General features: G+C 43.0%; 2 protein-coding genes across 10 annotated transcripts; both read right to left on the bottom strand.

Moving 5' to 3' along the window:
• Positions 1 to 1,768: 1,768 nt before the first annotated feature.
• On the bottom strand, positions 1,769 to 12,361 carry CCNL2 (cyclin L2). Of its 9 annotated transcripts, XM_042794660.1 has the most exons (11): positions 11,986 to 12,361; positions 11,022 to 11,096; positions 10,639 to 10,748; positions 10,235 to 10,355; positions 8,914 to 8,978; positions 5,992 to 6,091; positions 5,807 to 5,911; positions 5,436 to 5,577; positions 4,581 to 4,698; positions 4,406 to 4,498; positions 1,769 to 3,144 (listed from the first exon to the last, which is right to left on the bottom strand). In XM_042794660.1, exons 1-11 carry the CDS (start codon positions 12,307 to 12,309, stop codon positions 2,790 to 2,792), a joined length of 1,608 nt encoding a protein of 535 aa, XP_042650594.1. In that variant the 5' UTR covers positions 12,310 to 12,361; the 3' UTR covers positions 1,769 to 2,789. The 9 variants fall into 9 exon arrangements, with proteins under 9 accessions (XP_042650594.1, XP_032863525.1, XP_032863526.1 ...); XM_033007634.2 differs by lacking the exon at positions 11,986 to 12,361 and having other exon boundaries at positions 10,635 to 10,748; XM_033007635.2 differs by lacking the exons at positions 8,914 to 8,978; positions 10,235 to 10,355; positions 10,639 to 10,748; positions 11,022 to 11,096; positions 11,986 to 12,361 and adding an exon at positions 8,061 to 8,164 and having other exon boundaries at positions 5,992 to 7,803.
• A 361-nt stretch (positions 12,362 to 12,722) lies between these two features.
• Positions 12,723 to 16,779, bottom strand: MRPL20 (mitochondrial ribosomal protein L20). The gene is made up of 4 exons (XM_042795022.1): positions 16,468 to 16,779; positions 15,198 to 15,308; positions 14,834 to 14,911; positions 12,723 to 13,249 (listed from the first exon to the last, which is right to left on the bottom strand). The coding sequence occupies exons 1-4, from the start codon at positions 16,552 to 16,554 to the stop codon at positions 13,076 to 13,078; spliced, it is 450 nt and encodes a 149-aa protein (XP_042650956.1). The 5' UTR covers positions 16,555 to 16,779; the 3' UTR covers positions 12,723 to 13,075.
• Between the last annotated feature and the right edge of the window lie 6,274 nt (positions 16,780 to 23,053).

Genomic DNA, 23,053 nt, shown 5'->3' on the forward strand with positions numbered 1-23,053 from the left:
CCACGACCCCGAGCTGTGTGGTGCGGGGACACGCGGGAGGGCAGGGATGCCATCCCGAGGGACCTGGGCAGGCTGGAGAGGGGGGCCCGGGCAAACCTCATGGAGTGCAACAAGGCCAAGGTCAAGGCCCTGCCCAGGGGCCGGGGCAATCCCCAGCGCAAACCCAGGCTGGGCGAGGAGGGGCTGGAGAGCAGCCCCAAGGAGAGGGACTGGGGGTGCTGGTGGGGGGAAAACTGCCCGTGAGCCAGCACCGTGCGCTCGCAGCCCAGAACCCCCTCGTGCCCTGGGCTGCAGCCAGAGCAGGGGGGGGCAGCAGGGCCAGGGAGGGGATTCTCCCCCTCTGCTCCGCTCTGGGGAGACCCCCCTGCAGTGCTGGGGCCAGCTCGGGGCCCCCAACAGCAGAAGGACACGGAGCTGCTCGAGCGGGGCCAGAGGAGGCCACGAAGATGCTGGGGGGGCTGGAGCAGCTCCCCTGGGAGGCCGGGCTGAGAGAGTTGGGGGGGTTCAGCCTGGAGAAGAGAAGGTTCCGGGGAGACCTTCGAGCGGCCTCCCAGGGCTTAAAGGGGGGACAGGAAAGGTGGGGAGGGACTCTGGGTCAGGGGGGTGGGCATAGGACAAGGGTTAGCAGTTACAAACTGAAAAAGGGGAGATTCAGAAACACTACCTTTTAGAACTGGAATTACTAAGTGTGTGAGGTTGACCTGCTCCACGTAACATCGAGGTAGTAAAAATGAAAAAGACTGAAAATGGGAACTTTCTAGCCAATGGTGTGACTTCAGGTTGTTCAGTTAGGTAGATCAGTCTCTTTTTGTATCACGTGATGTCTGAGCTCCTTTCATACTCTGACTCAATTATTTAGCACAGAGTATGAAATAATTAGTTCTACCTGTGTGCAAAGGTCAAGTTAAGGCAAATAGGTTGCTGATTCAGATTTACTTACATTCCCCAGCAGTACTCTGCTGAAGCTCCAAGGAACCTTCCTTCTATCTGTTGTCTTTTTTTCGTCCAAGATGTAATCAGAACTATGGTATATGGTAAAGAACTACAAACCAACGATGGTTACTGCAAGGTGACCAGGAAATACCTAGCTTGCCCCCTACCTAGGAAATAAGGGCACCAACTGCCAGTATCCAGTGATGATGCATTTAGAACAGGTAACCATGTTGTGTAATGTACTTCCTGTTATGGAACAGAATGTCAGAGGGAGCTGGAGGTCAAAAGCAGCACTTAGTTCAAACTAAGATTAGTCAAATTCACAAATACGTCCACTGGTAATTACACAGACTAATCCTACACAACATCCAGCTCAGGAGATTGGTAGACTAGAGGTTGGCTATAGGAAGGCTGAGTGCAAATCCTTTCAGCTGCCTTGCCCCCATATTAAAACTTAGGAAAACTGCCATGAGATTGATTTGGATTTAGAAGCAGCGTTGTAAGAGTCACTGTGGCACCTACAAGCCTGACCACAAAAAGCCTCATGCATCTTGCTTCCCCCAGAGCAGGCCGAGGGAGTTTAACTAGCAGTGGTTCTAGTAAGACCCACTCCCAGAGCTTGAAAGGCTCACAAACAGCACCCTACTTCACACTGTACATCTGCCTGCTCTTCCAGGATGGTCCCAGTGTATCTCCTACACGTATACTCAGGGTATAACAACTTGGGCTACTCTTCAATCTACCACAATTTGATAATCTCTTCATTCAGCACCAAATTTCCTTCCTTATGAGTAAGCACAGTGGTACAGCTCATAAGAAACTACTTTCAAGTAAATGTAATAGAAAATCAAATACTTTAATGCAATTAGGGAGCATGAGAGTAACAGCTCAGATATACCATTAGAACTGATACTACTGGGCTGTGGGGTTTTTGCTATTTTTTTTTTTTTAAATGCTCTGTTCTTCAACAAGCATGCAGATTGACAAACTACTAATTCTTCAGAGTGTCAAAGATCCTGAGTAAAGAATTTCAAACCACTTAAAATGTATATATAGGAAATGTCTTATGAGCTGGTGGCCTGCACACAGCATTGCACAGATAAAAATATACTACTCTCAATACACAGAGCTAAATACTTTCACATTTATCAGAATTTTCTACACAAGTCTTTTGATAGAATTCAAGTTTTGAATTTTCTGTATATATCTTCCACTGTATTAAACAAATGCTTATTTACATTGTGGATAAAGTGTAAAGGCTAGTAAGGCCGTATTCCCATACTGTACTGTAACACTGCAAAATATATATACACATATATAACCTAATATAGGCAACAGTTCTAAAAAAAGTCACCTTACATTTGTACAACATAGTCTGAGTCAGTATGAAAAGACAGCTTTGTTAGCACCAAGCCACTCCAATGGGTTTTATGAACTGTCTTGAGCCTTCTAGTTCCACAGGGAAGGACTGTTCAGCACAGTATGCCAGCGGCTGAGCAATGGACATCCTGCTTGCAGAACTGGAAGTCCCAAGTCCCACTCCACTGCACTACGGTACGCAAAATTACTAAAGAGCAGGCATAGGAGCATCCAGAGACAAGTTCTGCAGTGTTACTAGGTGACCACCCTCCAGCAGAACAGTCACCAAGACATCTATCAGATTCAGGCTTTCACATCATCCCGTCCTGTTAGTATCTTTCCTTTGGATTCATGATAGTAAGTACAGAATTGCCAGCAGAGTGGACATTACTCAAGCTAGGTGGTTTACAAGCCAGAGTTAACCCTATGCTGCAAAGACCAAATGCGGAAGGAGCTCCACTGCTTAAATTCCAAAGGAAAGAACTTTTTTGCTTTATTCATCGCCTGTGTCTACTGTGGCCAGGATGGTCTCGGTCATAGCGATGACTCGCCCGCTCATAGGAGCGCGAACGCTCATGCCTGTGATTTCTATAGTAGTGACTCTTCTTCTTGTACTTCCCCGAATGGTCAGAGCGCTCCCGGGATCGGCTCCTGGAACGTGAGGAACTCCTGCTGCGTGATTTCCGTGGTTTGTGTGTTGAGTATTTGTAGTCTTTTGATTTCTTGTAACTTCTCACCTTGGAACCTTTGTAGCTAGAACTGTGGTTGAACTGTCTTGGAGGAGAGTCACTGCGGCTCCTAGAACGGCTGTGGGACTTGGAACCGCTTGATGTGGAGTAACTTTCACTTTTCCTATGGAAAAAGAAAAGGAGAGAAAACATAGGATTTTCTTAATATTAAATAGAATGACTCTACATTACTGTTAGAGCCCAAATGTAGCCACAATACATACATACACACTTTAAAAAGTACCATATAGACAAATGCTTCTCAGTAATAGAGCCAAGGAGTGCAAGCACAGTTTGAGACCAGGCACTTGATTCCATGTTCTCTTGTTCAGTATCCCGTGAAAACTAATCTCAGGTCTTAGACTTGATCATATCTGGTTACTGTAGAAATACTGATTTTTAGAAGCTCATATCCATGTATAGTAGTCATGTTTCACTTTTAGAATTTCTTCCTTCACTACTTGGAAAACATGCATGAATAGCTAAGAGTAACTGCCAGATTCACAGTGCTGCCAGCAATAAGACAAAGGTAAAGATACTTCTGCTTCAGTTACAGCAATAGTGTCACCAAAACACCCAAGTTTGGAGTTAATGTTCCCTTCCTGTCTGACTTCCCCTCCATGGGTATCACGTTTGTATGCTGAACTTCAAAGTCAGAGGCAGTACAGAAAGCAGATATTAAAGATGTTTCATTAAATTCAGATAATTGCTAAAATGCAATTTGGAATTCAACACTGAAGAATTTTAATCACACATACACAGTAATACAAAGCCATACTTATATCAGTACACACCCAAACCCAACGGGATAGGCTGCCGAGTAAAAAGTCAAGCTTACGCTGACTGCAGGGCATGAATCTACTACTCTCAACTAGATACAAAACAGGATCATTTTGTATTTCATAAATTAAGGTTTTACAGGAGCAATCGCCAGTGAGACTAAGGCTGGAGTTAGGAGTTCATCTGTTGCAGAATATGGATTAACTACTCCAGTACAGTTCAGTAAAAATGTAATTCATTAAAGGTTGTAGTCCCAAGCACCCAGCTTTAAACATAAAAAGCTCAAACCAACAAACCAACCCTGCCGCTTGGTGGGCCTTCTATCACCGGTACCAGGCTGACATTCCAAAGTGTCCCCAGATGCCGACGCTCTCCTGTCAGCCCATTTGGCACAGGTGTGACAAGGTGAGGCACTGCAACCCCCTTCACCCCTGAGCCAAGAGAGTACAACTCTTAGCCATAACCTTTCTGGAGTTTTAACTAGTAGCACATACTGCTATGTTATTTCACAGCACCTCTTGTTGAGAAACTACCAAAGCCCTACTCAGTGAGATTTTGGTCTGGGAGCTTCTCACAGCATACCCTTCTTTTACAATAGTATATACCTGTGCTTAGGGGATGCAGATCTGGATGGTGATCTTGAATAACTTTGATCTCGACTTCCACTTCGACTTCTGCTTTCTCTTCCCTTCTGAATGCTGCAAGAGACAATAAACAGTAAGTTATTTTGCTTGTAGTCATGGGAAAAAAAATAAGCTTCTTTATTAATGAAAGCCTTACCCATTTACTGGACTATTGGAACTCATTCTTTTTGCTCCCTCTGTTTTCCTTTTAGCATTCTTCATTGCCTGAACAGGTAGCGGTGAAGGTTTATTTCCTTTAACCTCTTTTGGAGACTCTACAAAAACAAACCTTTGTTACCTTATTTTGAAAGTATGGGTAGTGACTGAAAGAAGGACCAAACTCTCCTGTCACCCTATTTCATTATCTTTGTAATAATCAGTACTGTATACATGTAGTTTGCATGTATGTGCACACACACATGCATGCACATCCACCCACAAGAAGCAGAGCTGAAGAAATTCACAGAAACTAGAAGCTGATCTGAAACACTTCTGCCAAGGCAGAACAGCCACTTCCTTTTCTTGCCAGATATTCAGCATCTTTTTCAAGATAAAGTGAGGAATATGGTAAATGTCATTTTCTAGGCAAGACATGCACCAGACTGGAGCCTTTTGACCAACTATGCAGGAAAATATTCCCCACTTGTCACCCAAAAATACTCCACCTGACAGAGTTCCTATGAAAAGCATCCCTATGCTTTCAAACTGCTTCAGCATAACATGTCAACTACACATATTTGTTCGAGTTTATTGCCAAAACCATATAAAAGCAAGTTCCTGTACTACATGAGTTTAAACTAGCCTTAATTTTAAACTAATTTGATTTGAGCTTTTTTCTGTTTCAAGAAATTACAAAGTTGCAATGCTATTCAAACTCTGCCTTTTGAATAGTTGCATCAAGCCATCTTAAAAAACAAAACCCAAACCACCCTATATGCATCCCAAAAGGGTAAATATGTATTTAAGATGAGAAAGACAAAAACTTGTTAAAAACAAGTTATCCACTACTTACCATTTTTTGGGATAGGGGAAAATCCTGATGTGTTATCTAAACTTGGTGCTCCCTCAGGTACCAGACCTTTAGCTTGTGCTTTTGCCTCTTCAATAGCTAATTTCTTCTTTTCTACTTTACTTTCCAGATCAGATAAATCAACCTGTGAACAGAGGAGCATCGCTTACCACAAAACTTAGTAAACTAGAATTTCTGCTTACTCCTTACAGGGGGTGGGGAGTAAAAATCTAGAGAGCCAGACACTGTGACTACTATCCTGTTCCACTTAATGTAGCAGGCTTGCAGCTAGTTTCAAACGGGCTAAGGTTTTCCAAGTCACATTCTAAGCTGCAGCTTTTAATGAATGCTCACAATATGAAAAAGCAGCAAACCTTTTTCCGAGTATAAAGTTGCAAAATCTTTAAGCAGATTTCTTGAATTTCTTCCTCTGTTGCACCAAAGAGTAAAAACCAGTGTGGACGATTAGGAAGTGGAATCTGAAAAGGAAGACAGGTTCAGTTTCCTGCTTCTACTAGAACACCTAACAAACTTCCAATCAATGGAACTGTGTGCTCACCTCCAGCGTCCTGGCTGCGAGGTAAATACATGCACAAGCAATGCTCTCTGGCTGGAATCTTACAAAGACATCTGTTCTCAAGCTATCATTCATGTAATTCCTGAAAGACAGGATATCAACAAAGTTACATGGCACTGCAAAGTTGTTCGGTGGTTTTTTGGGTTTTTGTTTTTACTTCTACAAGAACTATTTCTTTCTGCATTCAGTTACTAGACTTCAACATTATACTCCTGTAAATCTAAAGGAAAGTTGAATAATGTTACTACAAAAAAAAAAAAAAATTCCCACAAGGGGAGAGATGTGTGACAGAAATTAAGTTTGATTGACTGACTGGCTGCTGAAAATTCAGTTGTGAAAAGAGAACCAATTTTAACTTCACTTTTCCTTCTGGATCTCTACTGGCCTGCTCTCATGCAATAGACAAGTTATTTTCATCAAGACAACATACAATATAATCTGAAATACTCAGTTATAGACTTTTAGGTTCACATGTTTCTCTGCAATAGGGCTGAACCCAGATGGTTTGCTGAAATGTGCAGCTCCTGTAGTAGTCCTCCCATGAAAATGCAGTCCACTTCCATACGCATCAGCTTCCACAAGAGATTTAAGGGGTCCTTTTTCCTCCAGAAGCATTACTTTCCATCCAGACCAGAATTCTTTTTGATGCAAAAAGCAGCCATAGAAGAAATCGGGGTGTTTGGGAACATCAATTCAGGAGAATACTCAGTATTCAGGCAGATCTCCTCTTTGGCACATGAAATATGGTTTCCAAACTGTCCCATTTCAGTAAGGTTGCTTAAAATGAATATTCACAGAATGAGAAAACTGTAAAATATTACATATATTCCAGTCAGTACACTTAAGCATTATTCTTCTAAATCTTAAATATACACAATAACTTCCTCTGAATCTGCCAGCTGATGTGCTTAAAAGATTTTGAGCACATATGTCAAGCAAAGCATTAGATAGAGTAAGGCTAAAACCACACTCAATAGAAAATTCTCAAAATAATACGCTTTCTGAAAGTAGTAATTAACCACGTGGGTACCCATCATACAAGGATTCACTAACCCCCAAGACATCCAAACCAGAGAACACAGTCAAGGCACCTGTAACCAGTTTACACAGGACAGACAAAAGGAACTTGGATCCCAAAAGCACTTAACTCCCACCTGCCCCTGTTGTCTTTCATTCCAGTTTATACATAGAGCAACTGTTACCCCAGAGAGGCAACGTTAAACATCAGCTCTTCTTTCTGGGAGAACAGAACTTCAAAATCTGCTTTTCTTGTCCCACCACAAAGAGAGCACAAACCTTTTGGCAAAAGTAGTGATAAAGAAAAGGGGCACTTCGAACATCTGGAAGTCATACAGCCTTTTTCTAATTTGCCAAACTGAAAAACATTCCTGCTTCCAAGTTTGGACTCTGCATATTTTCCCTGTGGGCTCAGAATCAGACACATGGGGAAATGAATCCTTGCCACAGTATTTTAAGAAAAAGGTAATGTTGTAAAAACACACATTTCAGAAAACAATTATATTGGGTATCCACTACTTTTCAGGTACTGGAAGCAACAAGCATCAGCACACAAATATGTTATTTTAACATCTGAACCATTTCTCAATGGGGGTAATTTCCTCCCTCCTCCTCACCTGCCCCTCCTTTCATAACAAGTAGAAAACTGGTAATGAGTAGTCCATAACTCACATTCGAGTACTTCATGCAATGGTACTGAGAAATCTGGTAGCAGGAAGTTCCTCCAAGTATTACATTTGACTCCAAGCTTCACACACGTACTCAAATGTTTTCTAACTAGTTTACAAATGGAAATTGGATTTCAGCTTTTGTTAATTCAGCCCTTTAAGACTTAAATCCCACCTTAATTTGCTTTATCATTTAAGAATACATCATTTTAACAGTTATAGAAATATAACCTTAAAAATCTTTCAGGACTTCAACAGTCAGGTTATAAAATATACAACAGTCAAAATGCACAATGAAAATAAAAGTCAAAAAGTATAAGCACAAGAAGCAGTTGGCCAGTTACTATACTATCATGTATATACCACCTGTCTAGAGTCAGCCTTCTCTTTGTAGAGCCTGCTTTGGTTTGACTGAAGACGGCAGCTATCCCTGCACCATAGCGCTTGGGCAGCAGAGGAGAAGTCTTAGTCACTTACCCTCAGAGGCTACCCTTTGATTAAAAGAGTACAGAAAAGAAAAGTCAAAACTGGTTCTCTACACACAGGTCACAGTACCAGACAGTTCAGTCAGCAGAAATATGATCTTTGGATTCACTAAAGGTTTGTAAACCACAGTATTGTTCAAAAGCATTATTGTTTAAAAGCATTATCTATTTGTTAAGTTTAAGACCTGGAATTTTACATAAGCTTCCCATCCCCAAGCAAGTATTTATCGTAATAAGAGCAACAAGGCAGAGGACATTTCTTGGCAAATGTGAAAACATTGAGTTTATCCAGTCTTAGAAGCTGACATCTTGTATTATCCATACAGATAAAAGAAATTTATCTGTGCTGAGTTTTTGATACACCTGTAATCAAGTTCAAGCCCTGGGAAAAAGCCATTTCCCAGCACTGGTAACAGACTTTAACTATACATAGTTTTCTCTGAAGAACAAAAGAACAAGGAAACACTATAACCTACTCAACATTTTCCCTTCAGCTGAAAAGTGAAAGCAGAGAGGAGGGAAGTGAGAAGTCAGGGTGGAAAGCTACCTTACCATTAAAACAGTGCCTCTAACTTAAGAGGCATTTGGGTAGTAGTTTGGGGCACGCCAAGGAACACTGGAGCTCTCTGGTGTGGCCCACAATCATTTCTGAGCAATGTTGCCCAGAGTGCCTCAAGTGACATATTTCTGCTACTGCCCCTGCTGGTCTCTTATAACAAAGAAAATCAACTTACCATGAAGTCTGGACCAGGTGTTGGTTACGTTCACATTCTAATACCTGAAGGTACATAACGATTATCTGGAAGATACGGGTTATTGAGTTATTAACAAGAATCTTGAGAGCCACCTATTTATTTCAGAGGGACATCCATGAGGCATCTGTAATTCTCTTTCAAGTTCTAAAACACTCCACATGAGAGTGTTTGTAACATCCCCAGTGTATATCCACACAGCTTCTGCTCCCCAATGCAAAAGCAGGACACTCAACCAGATCTGACCTTCCTAGCTCTCCGTCTTCTGAGCTCAGGCATCATGCTATTCATCTAGATGTCTTGTCTTCAACTGTTTTCAAGCTAGGTATTTTCTTATATGTAACCCATGATTCCTTTTAGCTGTAACTTGGGAGAAAACATTGCTAGCTGCGATAAGCAGTAACAGAAGTATAACAAGACTTGCAGAGAACAGATCTAACATGTTGTGGGTCGCTGGTTTGTTCAGTTCTAGGATTTTTTTCTTAGGTTTGAAAGGAAAACAAGGATGCAGATAAAAAGACTACTCTTAATAGCAAAATTTCATACCAATTAACAAACAAGTACAATTGCCCTCAAGGGTACTTATAACAGGAGTGAATTCCGAAAGTCAAGCAGGCTTTAAAAAAGACTTTTAAGACAATAGTAGTTTAGAGGAAGAAAGAGCAAGATCCCAAGTTCAGCTGGCACAGAAGTAGAAGGTTCTTTTACGGCACTTAGCTACTTAAGGCATAGAGTTAATGGTACTAAAGCAACAACTTAAACATTTGCAGTAGTTGCATCTTTCAAGTATCATCTTAGCCTGACACGTGATATTTAAACATTTGAGAATTGTCTCATTTCTAGTCAAGCCCTTCACATCTGAGTGTACTTTTTAGAACATAAGTAACATCGCTAACTAGCTCATATGGGTTTAATTACCTCAGCAAGTTTCCACAAGGAATGATCATGACTGTTTCTGATAACAGGCTATCACAACCTCAGGTCTGCAAATTCCTTTCTGCTTAAGAATCTCTGTTTAGTTGACATTTTCTAACACCAGAGCTACCTACTTATGTAATTTGACTTCAAGGAATACTTAGCATCTGCATCCACCTCCAGTCGTCATTCAGCAGTGATACAAGACCAACTAGTAAGCATCTCTTAAATGAGAAAGAAGACATTGGGATCACAATAAGCCAGCTTCACTGAATTAACTAGTGTTATCATGTTCAAACCATACAGCTTCCATGCAGTTAGGCAGTCTGCTCAAAGAATTTACAGCGTATAAAACATTGAGGATAAAGTTAACTTATAGGGTACAAACCTTATGAGGGTGCTTTACATGAACACAAAATCCCAACTCCTTTAACACTCTTCTTTCTGCCTTAATAATTTGATTCTTCAAGTTCACATATTCCTGATCCAGTATTAGAGGCACAGGTTTTCTGCAAGACAATTTCAAATTCTGAAGAAGATAATCTTAACCTCAAAGAGTACTCATATGCAGGTTAAGTTGCGTTCGTGTAAAAACAAGACATCACTAATTATAACACCAAAAATATTTACTTAATAAAACGGGTCAACTCACTTTTCTCCTTCACGAGATCTCTTCAAGATGTTCCCTGATTCTGATTTACGAAACAGGGAATGATACTATCATCGACCCATGAAGTTTAATAATTAAAATACAACACTAATATTTCAGATTATTTCAAAGTCTAAACTTACTTTTTTTCCCGTAGATGTCTAAGGCGATGGAACACATTAATTACATCCCTTATGCGTCTTGGGGCTTCTTCAATTTTGGATGCCAGATGAACACAGGCCATTGACACATGCTGAAATATAAGTATTGCAAGATACTGATGTTTTGCTCAAATCAGGAACTGATCTCCTCCAACAGCTTAAGGAGGGGTAACAAGAGAAAATGCTGATAGAACAAGAAAATACTAAAAATCTGACAAAATCAGTACTGTGTAGCTTTGTAAAATTATGTTGATTGATGAGTAAAATGGATAGTTACTAACACTCTGATCACATCTAAGATGACAACTTGCCAAAACAGATCAAATAGCATTCATAGCTATATACATCTTTTAATATTTTCTCACCTCCATGGAATGCTTCACAAAAGACTTGGTATAAAAAAAACGTTGAAATAGCACCTGTCCTGTAGCCATAGCCACCTAAAAAGAAAAATAACCACAACAGTTATTAACAAAACAACTATCAGTTTCAAAGAGAAATTACCTAGAATTATTCCAACAGATTTAAGACCCAAAAGATTAGCTAAGCTATATTTAAGTATGGGAGTAAGTTCAGGGGTAGCTAAAAAAACCAAGCACCCCTACCTAATTAAACAAATACCCGTAACAATTTAAATTGCCCAAAATTGTACCAACACCACAATCACTGCCTGCAAGCCAAATACATATGTTAAATCGCAATCTTCTTTTATGAGACATAAAAGCATGCTCCAAAATAAATTAAAAAATTAAAAAACCTCAACCCAAACACTAGAAACCAATAAAACTGCAAGTTATGACAGTATGCCAGAAAAATTTTACTTTTTCGGGGAGGAAGGAAGGGGGGAATCTAATGATATTATGATCTGCATAGCACAATTTGAGCAGCTGAGATCCGATTGCTAGAAGATGGCTGGAAAGTTTTACACCTGGAGAACGACCAGACTGTTTGCTATATCTGAGCTCGCCAGGAAACCAAACCTTTCCGAGGTCACTACAATTAAGAAATCCTTCTTTCCACAAGCCCCGATCTTTAAGAAAATAAATAACTAAATAGAAAAGGAGCGCGCTATCCCCCGCCCTGGCCGGAGAGGCGGCGGGGGCAGGCGGTTACATCACCCGTTTCCTGCTGCCGGCCGGGCGGGGAAGGCCGCAGGCCCCGCGGCCCAGGCCCCAGCCAGAAAGGAGCAGCTCCCCGGTTCTCCCCACAGCCCTAACCCCGGAGGGCGGCCCAGCGGCCTGCGGCCCCGCCAACAAGGCTCCCGGGCGGCGGGCAGCGAGAAGGCCCGGGCCCGGGCCCGCACCCAGCCAGGCCGCGGCCCAGCCCCACCTGCGGCAGACGGAGCAGGATACCAGCCGCCTGAATGAGCTCGCAGCCGGTGACGCGCAACTCGGTCTCGGTGTCCGGGTCAAGGCCGCTGCTCATGGACGGGGTGAAACGCAGCGTGTGCTCAGGCAGCAGGCAGTTCTCCAGCGTGATGAGCACCCCCGAGTACAGGCGGTCCCCGATCAGCACCGCCCCGGGGCCCGGCACCGGCGCCCCGCTCCCCGCCGGGACCGATCCCGCCGCCGGAGCGCCAGCAGCCTGAGGCCCTGCCAGGCCGCTCCCTCCCACCGCTCCCACGGCCGCCGCGCTGCCCGACCCCGCCGCCATTTTGTGGAGGTGCCGCCGCCGTTGCCTGGCCTGCCTCAGCTCTCCTTCCCCACCGGCCGACACCGCCCCCTCCTTTCCCTCCCCTCCCTATTGGTGGGACGCGCCGAAGCGGCGGCCGCCGATTGGCTCAGCCTCAGCTCCGTCTGACGCCGGCCCGCCCCCCCCGGGGCTTGAACGGAGCGGCTGTGACGCACCGGTTGGGAATTTGAACAGGGCGTTGGAGGATGGGGGGCGGGACTTCCGCCGCCCTCAGCACCTAGGCGGGAGCCGCTCCCAGCCCACCCCACCTCGGCGTGAGGGGCAGCCCCGCTCCCAACCCCATCCCCGGGCAGCTGCTGGGTCTGGGCTGGGTGTTGCCGACATCCTCCCCAGCCTGGGTCCCCCGCCTCAGCGCCAGAAGTCACCACTCAAAATTGGTTTTCCGGTAGCAGTTACCAAAATAGGATCTTTATTACAAAGTCCTGAAGAGAACAGAAAGCATGTATGTACTGTAGGTGTCTTTAACACTGGAACTTCTACAGGCCTGATGTGCCACTGCTAACTGCAAACTGTAGTTTCTAACTCGACGTCTTTCCATTACAACAATACAGGGGAACAAAAAATGTCATCAAGGCGCAAGCTTCGCGCCCCGACCCACCTCTTCTTCCTGCCAGAACCATCCTTAGAGAATTTTTTTCCACAGCTACAATCTCAGCAGCAGTCAGCATGTGAGTTTACTTTGCAATACAAGTTCTGGTTTATAATGCGTATCTGCAGGGTCTTAATATCAGTAGTGGTGTACAATACGTGAAAATATCCCCTCTGGTTCTTTTCCATCTCCCAGGGCAGCAAGGAAGCCTTCTTGTCTCCTCCTCTGGGCTAAGGCAGCTAGGGACTTAAATGTCTTTGGCTCATAAATAGCCAAATCGGCAATCATTTTCCTATTCAGCTCCACCTGGGACTAAATGCAGGAAAATTTGTTGGTTAAGTACTGTAATTTTTAGGAACAACACTACAATGCTTAATGATTCCCTGAGGTCTTAATGCAAATTACCTTCTTTCTATGCTGTACAATTTTGGAACTATTAGAGAACTGTCAGACATGACTACTTGGTCATGGATTGTCTCATTAAGCCATGGTATAAAATGTGTTTACTGACTTTCTCAAAGTCTTTCTGGTAGAAACCAAGAACTGAAGAAGAATCTCTTATTTCATGGAAGGCCACGTGTTACAGATTAATCCATGGCATTTGTTTCAGTTCTCAGACATAGTCAAGTTTACCTGTTGTGCTAGAATCTGTTTGGTATTTTAAAATTTGTCCTGGAATACAGAAAGAAAGTCTGAAGAATCGGTTACTCTTAACAATGCTAGATATTGCATAGTTAACTGCATATTCTAATAGGGAGGTATTATATAAAACAGTTTGCTGCTTTTGGATCTTTTAACGGAGAACCTTACAAAAATATACTGCTCTGACACAAGAATCAAAGGGACAGGCAACTTGATGGGGACAAAAAAAAAAGAAAAAAAAGAAAAAAGAGTTAGCTTTTAGGCAGAGCTTGATTGTTTTGGTTACAGTATGCAAATTAGTAACCAGGAGATAGAGCGTATACATTTCAGGAACTCCATTACTTTACAGGAAATGTGTCAGAAACCCTAGAAAGTTATCTATTTATTTGAAACCCAGATAAAATATTTTGAAATATGCTGTAAATTTATATGTAGTTCCACTTTAGGAAGCTGAAACACTACCTTCTTATTATGATCACAACCAAGAGAAAGAAGTTTTAATTTTACAGTTCTAGTATCAACAAATTAAAACTAATTCTCCAGCTTGTTTAAGAACAAGGGGGAATAGCACTAACTCTCTGCCTTGTCCATGTTCACCAAAACACAAATCTAGTAATGAAAAGAGTTTCTTAGGGTTGTTTTTGCTAATCCAAGCTTTGTATTTGTATATTTATTGACATAAAAGGGAAGGCAGCCGTCACTTAACACCTGCAGTAGCAACAAGTGTAAAACCATTTTACAAGTCACGTTCTTAAGATGCACAGTGAAAGTTTTGGGGACAGAACGAGGTATAGAGCAAAAACATACTCCAGGATAAAAGGGGATTATGTATACAAGGAAGAGAAACAGGTTTAAAGCAGGACTTAGTTCCTGAAGTAAATCAAACTCCTTTCATATGCAGAAGGCCTTTCATTACTAGAACTAGGAAGCAAGACAGTATTGGACCAAGTTCAGTCTGACAGAAGGAGCTTTTCAGGCCTCCACCACGCCCTGTGCCACTATTGCCTGCTCAGGCTCCAGTTTAGAAGTCCCCACCATTATTCTTTAAAGACTGGCCAGTGGAGGCTGCAGCTTCAATTCCCTGCAGTTGCTTTCTTAGATAGTAACCAGGAACTCTTTGATGTGTTTGTCAGACTACATGAAAGATTTCAGAGTTTTAAGAAATTAATTTGCCTGGAATTTCAGAAGACCTCTATCAGGTATTTTCTCCAATTTATTGTTTCAAAGTAATTATTCTTCAAGCAGCATCCTTACCTTAAGTAGATTGCTTATGAAAGCTGGGTATTTCAAACCATGTTCAAGAGAAGCTGCTTCAATCCTAGTGATCCAAAGCTAAAAGTGTAAAAATTAACATATTGGACAATAAAATACTTTAAAAGTCAACCTTTTGTCATGCTGATCTGCTCACATTTAGTAAATACATTTCCAGACCTACAGTCTTCCCAGTGCAACATATACATGTATGAACTTCAGAATGTGAGCAACTATGGTTACTTTAAACTCATATTTTTTACCCACTGGTAAAATATTTGGAGAGAACCCCCCAGTAAGGAAAATGGCTATTTCAGTTCTGCTCTTCTCCCATTTTAAGGTTTACATCTAACATTTTGCCCTTTACCGCTCTTAGGAATCTCTTCTTCTCTCTTCTAGCCTTTGTGGACTTCACAAAAGCTCTCCGAACACTTCGTACAGCCAGCTTATAGCAGCGGTTCTTCCTTCCACGAAAATGCTGAAACAAAACCAAGATGTTCTTGTTCAGTTATCGTTCAGGCTGCAAAACCCTTCAGTAACACTAATATATACTCATTTGCATTTCACAACTCTTCATAACAAAGATCACAAAATGCTTTACAAATATCAGCTAAGCCTTTAGTTGGCATATAATGAAAATATTTTTTCCTTGTTTTACAGCATGGGAAATCTGAGGCTGAAAAGTTAGGAGCAGGCTGAAACATTTCAATCTAGCAGGAAGGAGCCAAAACCAGACCTCATTTTAGGCTGTGGTTCCAGAGGGAAGGCAACCATAAAATCATCTTCAGTGCTTTCAGCCAGCTCCTGAATTCATGCGTTTATTCTCCTTCCTGAGCTGCCCTCTCAGTTTTGTCAGTATGAATACAGGGATGGGACAGGAGCCTCTGGCATGTCAAAAACATTGTAGTTGCCCAAACGGAAAGCACAGTGAAGGAGGTCTGACATCCATCTAACGTGAAGAAGTAGCCAGTGTTGCAGAGTTGGAGAAAAACATAACTTCTACTGGTACTGTGGGCAGACCAAGATACTGTCACTTCAACATTTTCCATCTCAATACTACAGCAAGATGTACTACCTCCCAGGATACTAATAGTCTGCCCTTGAAAAAGGTTATTCCCGAGCCTAAGTACAATGGCTTGAACTTCTGTTGAAATCATGTCGTGGAGCAGTTTCGTTCACCTTTTAAAATGCACTTGAAGGGCAAGGTTAATTGTCTTCCCCCCACCCCCCGCTCCTTTGCCCAGTTAAAAACCAACAAAACCCCACCGCCAACACCAGTCTGCAACATGCTGTATTTACACTCTGCTCCTCCCGCGGTGCTTTTATTTCTTCCGCCACAGGCTTCTCACTTTTATTCATACTCATCCACACGCACACATGTGCATGACGGCACAAAAACCAGGCGCGTTTTACGGCCCCCAGCTTTAATCACATACAGACAAATTTACATACGTGGAAAATGCTAAATTAACGTGAGACAACTCCACCGACCCTCCACGTTCCGAGGACCCACCGCCGCTCTTTCTCTCGCCGCTTGACTGCGGCCCCGCGGCCCCCCGCCCCGGCCCCCCGCCCCCGGCGGCGGAGGAAGGAGCTGCCGCCGCGGCCCGGGCTCCGCGGGGAGCGGCCATACTCACCCGCGCATATTTAAGCACCTCCTGCACCCTCCAGAAGCGGTCGGTGAGGCGGCTGCGGATCCAGCGCGGCCCGCTCAGCAGCACCATCTTCCGCGCCCGCTCCGCGGCAACGCGGCGCCTTCCGGGGCGGGGACCAGGAGCCCTTCCGCGGTCCTTGGGCCGACCCGCGCAGTTTTGGGAGCCGTGCTGGGGTATTTCTGCCCCCCCCCGCCTTCCCCACGTCTGGTGTAAACCCTGTCACATTACTACAAACGTGGTTATTTAGCCGGCCGCGGTGCAGCTGCTCAAAATGGGCCAGATCCGCACCCCGCTGGAGGAGCAGCTCCGCAAGGAAGCGGTTAGTTGATACACGGTGTAATGGGGTTGTATTCAGGGCGCTTTTTGCCGAAGTTCCCTGAATAAGAAGGAACTGAGCTGCGTGGAGTTGTCCATTCCACCCAGCTCGGTGAAGAGGTGTGTAGCAGACTTGGCGGCACTTGCCCTGCGCCGTGCCACACCGATAATTTACCTGATGGGATGCATTCATTCTGTGTTGCGTTGTGTCACCGTGTCCAAACATTTTTGCCCATGGGGGCAAACCAGCAATGAAGCCTTCCATTCAGAGATGCCAGGAACGCTGAAAGGAGAGAGGAGAGTAGGTCAGGGGAAGAGAAGTGGGGTGAAATTCAGCAGTGAATTGCATAGTGCTCACCTGTTATCCCCTGTTGCTGTTTCACGTGGTGGATCCTGGCCAGGGCACCGGTCTGTGCAGCAGCAGCAGCAGCCTCTTGGTTGATGGTGCTTGTGTTAGGCAGCACCCAGGGAGCTCGGGGTGCTGGTTGCATTCTTGGGGGACACTGAGCTCCCTTGAGCCCCGGTGTCCCAGTAACGTGGGCTGCGGTCCTGCCTGTACAGCGCTGCCAAAAGCCTCAGCTGGGCGACAGCTGTCAGCAGAATCACGACTACAAGAGCTGCTGGGCAGAGAAACAGGCTTCGGTGCCTTGAGCTCCAGAGCTCTTTCCCAGTCAAAGATAACAACAGATTCAGTCCATCGGTGGCTTGGGTGTGAGGTGCTGAAAGCTTTCAAAGGTAAATGCAACTGCAACAGACCAAATGATGCTAGGCAAGAGCTGTAGTCAAAGAAGGGTTATGGTGATGTTCCTGTTAAACTGCAGGCATAGTGATAATCAGTGACCTGTCTCAGCAGCCTAAAACACTGTTACATCTGTTACTGGAAAGTGGTAATTAATTCACTCTGTAAGACTCAATTTTGGAGTTTTAGAAAGCAGGCATTCTTTGTTACAGCACCGGACACACAGGGGAGAGCGCCTCCTAATGTGTGTGTGTGAGAGTGAAATCAACAAGCATTTATACTACCTTAATCATACATATTCATTGCATTTTTATCATATTCATAACTTTTCTGGGAACTCATTTAGCATATGTTAATGTCTCTTGTGCATGTCAGTTGGAGTCTTCGGGTGGTCGTCAGGTGTCTTAAGATGAAGGCTCGTAGTCTTCTCCACTGTGTTCGCCAGTTGACCCTTACTTCTGCGCAAACTCAGTCCTGTGGTCACGTACATCTTGTCCTTCAAGGCTGGCCTGCTCAGGTTTTGTTGCTAATTTGCAGCTTCTTTATGTTACCTGCCACTACAAGGCCAAACCATCTCCAGTAAGATTACGTATGAGTGCCTTATCCTACAGTTATTCCAAGTATTCCTCAAAAGATCAGTATTTGTTCTGCAGCACAATTGTTAAATGGTTAAAGCATCTTAAATTGATCTTAATAATTCTATTCCACAAATATCTATTTTCTAATAATCTTAGTTTGCAGGTATCCCGTGGTAACCTGCTATTAGTATTCAAAGGCTCAACCTTTAATTCTTTAGTCATGGCAGGTAGCGAAGTTTGCTCAGTAAAGTGCTTTCAGTGAAATGATAATCCATGTGTCCGTAGAGACAGGAGGAGGGAACAGCTTTGCTATTTTGCACTGTTCTTTGTCCTGCGACGTACTGGAGCTGTTGATAAAGTTCTGTGAACACTGGGCCTCAACTCCAGTCACAGTTTGGTATCCATCTCTGTGCTACTGGGCTGTATTGCTAGCAGTACTGAAACTAGCAATGCTAAAGCAGTGTGAAAAGTTTTTATGTTGTTCTCAGTGACTGCAAGAGTTCCATGCTGGGTAGGTATGTCTTACAGTACTTCCTGTAAGAGACTGTGAGATGTAAAATGAAAATTTATGAACTGTCACAAACCACAAGATGGTGCTGTCATTATAGGCAGTGGGAAAATTATTTCTTAGCAGCAAGAGTCTCTGCTGTCAGAGAAGTAATGAATTTGCCTGATCGTGTTTAATCATGACCAGTTTCAGCATCTCAAAGCAATGATGCTTCTTTTAGAATTGCTCCATAACTTGGACCATAATCAAGACATCTTTCTCACTTATGGGCAGGTACTTGTTAAGGAACTGGAAATTTCACAGAATCAGAGGCTTCGGGAATCTTTCTTACTGTCACTGGGGTTTGTTTGACATGAAGTTCACTTGCTTATTAGAAGAATCATTAGAATGTGTGGGAAAATACATTTAAAGAACACAATTTTCATACCTCCCACAGATTAAAATGTGTTTTCATTATAGCAGAAGAACTTTGGAGAGTTTCACTGGGTTTAGCAGAGCCTTTTTGGAATTTATGGCACTTTTATGACTACTTAAGCTTTGTTTTTTACCACGCCACCATGTGCTCACCAACAGATGGTAAAACCCCTTTGTATTTACAAAGGAATAAAACTGGCACAAGGACAAAGACTGGTGATGGGACGTACCTTGTTAGAACAGCTCCTTATTCAAGCTCCTCCGGTGCTTGTCAGAGCTGTTTCTGGCTCCTTCCCCTGTCCTGCAGCGAGCTTCACGGTGCCCCAAAATGCAGATGAGCCATGGGCTTGGTGTGGAGGACGGTGGCAGAGTGGGGTGAGAGACCTGGTCTAGGGCTGTGGAGAGGAGATGGGATGCAAGCGACACAGGCATCAGGGCTGAGCCCTGACTTGATAAAACCGGGGTACGGCCAGATGGCAGCGGTTGGGGAGCTTCATCTGGGAAGCAGCGCTGCCGTGCAAAGCTGTGAGCCCCCTGGGAGGGGAACCTAGCGTGCAGGAGCCATGTGCCCGTGGGGCTGGGGCTGGGTGAGGGCAGGCCACGAGTGGGGTTGGGCTGGGTCATTCACCAGTGAACGCAAATTAAGATTTGGTGCTAAGTGCTGCAGTTTGATCGGTGTGAAAGTTATTTGGGGTTCAGATTTTGAAAATAGGGGAGTGAGGACAACTCGCCTGGAGTGAGCAGGACATGCTTGAAGCTCCTAAGAGCTTCAGCAATGCCTTCATTACTTTTATTAAATTATAATAATTAGAAAAAACCCAACAACTTTGAACAGTTATATTGAAAAGACCTGTCACTTTTAGTAGTACAAGTAATGTTTTCTGTTCCGTATTGGGAAAGCAACAGATGAAAAACACCACTGATAAAAATTTATTAATGAAGCAATGAGGATTGATCAGCTCTACCCAATATAATTTTTACTCCTTATTTACCTACTATATTTACTTCCTGTGAATCTCCATCTTTTTAGGTAGTTTATTTATTCTGAAGTATATAAAGTCAGATTTTGGCCACATAAGAAAAAAGATGATAAAACTGAACACATTGATAATGGTACATGTGATTGTTTATCATGATGCCTTACTTAAGTGTTCAGTGGAAGCAATGCAATAGATTTTTATGCTTTGTAACAGCATGTTTCATTTTTTAGCCTCGTTTTCTGAATCTAGCCATTTATAGCAGGCTGCGCAGTGATCTTGAAGTCTTCTTTGTTGACACTTAAATACATGAATTTCTTTTTTGGTGGAAGAAGAGATAAATTTTTTTTAGCTTTTGGATGGCTTTTATAACCATGGAAGCCAGCAGCTGGCTGCTAACCTTTCGTCTTCTATGGATTATTTTTGTTCCATAAGAGATCCATTCAGGAGCCCTCACTGCGTGAATGAAAGGCACTGACAACCTGTGATCTCCAGCTAGTCATTATTTTCTGACCAATTCACACCCCGAGTATAATTCAGGCTTAGGCTGCCACTGATTGCCAGTTGGGCTTTTGAAGTTTTCCATTAGGGAAGCTATGGTAAAATAATGTGTCCAAGCTGCCTTCTACAGAAAAAAGTGCTACTGAAGAGTTAATCATTTATAACTTCTCCAGCAACTTCTAGTAACATCAGCGCTCACAAATACCTGAATATCTGCCTGTACTAGTATTCTTTTTATGCTTCTTACTGTTGTTAGATTTCATATAAATGAGTATTATTCTAAAATTAATATTCCAAAAGCTGTTGCTAAAATCTAATTTGAATTTTGGCACACAGCTTGTTTTTATACTGATATTTGCAGTCAAAACCTAGATTTTTAAAAATTTTTGAATGTAAAAGCCGTCTGGAAGAGAAAGGAATGCAGACTTAATATTTTATTGTTTCAATAAATATCAAGCTGTTTCAGTTTCCTTTTCCTATCCCTTCTCCTAACTGAAGCATGTATCTTTAAGATGGAACAGTCACACAAATCAGCAGGAAGCCTGTGAGCTTGGCAGAACTTCTGAATATCATGAAACAGATCATACTGAATCTGAAAAGAATATTAGAAAATGCTTAAAAAGAATGTAAGTGGTAAAAAATTCCTGGGATCCATATAACTCTATCAGCCTAGCTATTCGAAGCTGTTTTCAGTAGCAGAATTATTGATAGTTTCATTGGGGTTTTTCTTGTTTGTTTGTTTTAATGGGAGTTTAATGTTGAAGAATGATTTTTGTATGGGAAAGCACAGATGTGGGGAAGGAGGTTTCATCTACATGTGCTTCATCACGCCTGACTCCCAAAGGGAAGCTCCACTCCCCAGGGCTGACTTTGACAAAGCTTTGTGGGAACAGGTAGACAAAATACAGCCAGGAGGGATGGAGTTCAGGTTGTTCTGTGCTCTTCAAGGTCTGAGAATCACACACACCCCCTTAGAAAATTATCAGGATTGGCTTCATCTGCAACAGGCTTGTGTAGATTGAATGCCAGCACAGAAATTCAGTCTGTAGGTGATCCTTCTGTTGGGCTCTGGTAGAAATGCAATGCTGTGTGAGGAAAAAATTACAGAATGGCAAGCTGCATAGACCAGCCAAACCCTGTTATTTATGGAAGCACAACACAGCTGAAGTGATTTTGGGGTTGAATTTTTAGTTGCCCATCACTGAGTTCACAATCTTTCCCTGATTTAAGCCTAACATTGATTCTACTTCTTAGAGTTTTGGGGTTTGTTGGGGTCTTTTTGTGGGGGGTTTTGTTTTTTTTTTTGTGTGTGTGTGTGCTCATGTCTTGTTCTTTCTCCACTTACAAGGCAAAAGTCAAGCTTGAAAAATATTCCATATTTAAATCAGTGTTTTTTAGACAGGCCTAGTAAATACTGAAACCTTTCAGTAGCTTCCATGCCATTTGTCACATTTATTACATCCAGTGCCATCTGATTTCCTGCACAGATTCAGGGCTTTATTGGCACTGTAGCTGGCCTGTGCAACAACTGAAAGCAGGATGGATTTAATAGTTATTTCCCTCTGGATGTCTGGATAGATTTGTGAAGAGATTTCACATTTTGCAGCTTGAGGGAAGGCTGCTGCCCTGCATTCTCCCCTAGGAGCCATTCAGCCTGAGAGTGCAGTGAAGGAAATGGGTGGAACAAGATGAAAATGGACTTTTCATACTCTGATGACTGTTTTAAAGGTTGTCTCTCTCTGTATTTTTTAATGTCTCTCTCTCTCTCATGCATTTATTACTAACAAATTTTCACAGTTTGTTCCCCCTCTGCCAGGAAAGTGGCTGTCCAAACAGAGATACTGCTGGGGTTTATGGTCTTGTTAAAATTGAAATTGATCTGACAGCTGAAGTGCTTTTGAAATAAATTTTAAACATTTGGGTTAGTTAGTATACCTTTCAAAAATATTTTGATGCTTGACATTGAAAAATTAAAAAGTAGAGGAATATCTTCGTATTTAGGAGACAGTTATCTATTGCATTTTGACTTACAATGCAGAGCTGCGGCAAATTAATTTATAATCAGTTTAAAGAAGTAGGTTTTAGATCTATTTTTCACTTTGAAAAACAAGGAAACCCATTATTCCCTGTGATGAGAGCATGCAGCACACTGTGGTACCCAAGATGTTCTTTATCACTCTAGCTAGGTGGGGTAGCCAAACACAAGAATAGTATTTCAACGGAAGAAAATAGGATTCCTCAGGGCAGTATTCTATGGTGAAGTTCAGTATATGCCATGGCTCCTTCAACCCCTCCTACTCAATTCTGCGCTTCTGGGTTCAGTTCTCTGTGGAGAGGCTCAGGGGGTCCAGGACTCTGCTCTGTGGCTGGGAGACTGGCAGCAGACAAAGAGCTTTGGTCAGTCCAGTACCAGAAACTCTGTGTGCCTGCTACCCAACAGAGGGTAATTGCTCTCAGAATTCCACACTTCTTTTCCCTACCCTGCTTCTTCAAGGGCAGCTGAGTTCAATACAGACAGATGTTGACTTTCATCTGT

This window comes from Tyto alba, unplaced genomic scaffold (assembly GCF_018691265.1).
Source record: "Tyto alba isolate M040663 unplaced genomic scaffold, T.alba_DEE_v4.0 Super-Scaffold_20000042, whole genome shotgun sequence".
NCBI classification, from domain to species: domain Eukaryota; kingdom Metazoa; phylum Chordata; class Aves; order Strigiformes; family Tytonidae; genus Tyto; species Tyto alba.

What these genes read in the sequence shown, in the direction of transcription:
- CCNL2 (XM_042794660.1), bottom strand. Translation starts at nt 12,309, where the DNA reads ATGGCGGCGGGGTCGGGCAGCGCGGCGGCCGTGGGAGCGGTGGGAGGG. An exon ending in ATGTAAAGCACCCTCATAAG is followed by an intron (nt 8,979 to 10,234) that starts GTTTGTACCCTA and finishes CGTATCTTCCAG; the next exon opens with ATAATCGTTATGTACCTTCA. An exon ending in TCGCAGCCAGGACGCTGGAG is followed by an intron (nt 5,912 to 5,991) that starts GTGAGCACACAG and finishes CTTCCTTTTCAG; the next exon opens with ATTCCACTTCCTAATCGTCC.
- MRPL20 (XM_042795022.1), bottom strand. Translation starts at nt 16,554, where the DNA reads ATGGTGCTGCTGAGCGGGCCGCGCTGGATCCGCAGCCGCCTCACCGAC. An exon ending in AGGTGCTTAAATATGCGCGG is followed by an intron (nt 15,309 to 16,467) that starts GTGAGTATGGCC and finishes GTTTTGTTTCAG; the next exon opens with CATTTTCGTGGAAGGAAGAA. An exon ending in AGAAGAGATTCCTAAGAGCG is followed by an intron (nt 14,912 to 15,197) that starts GTAAAGGGCAAA and finishes TTACACTTTTAG; the next exon opens with CTTTGGATCACTAGGATTGA.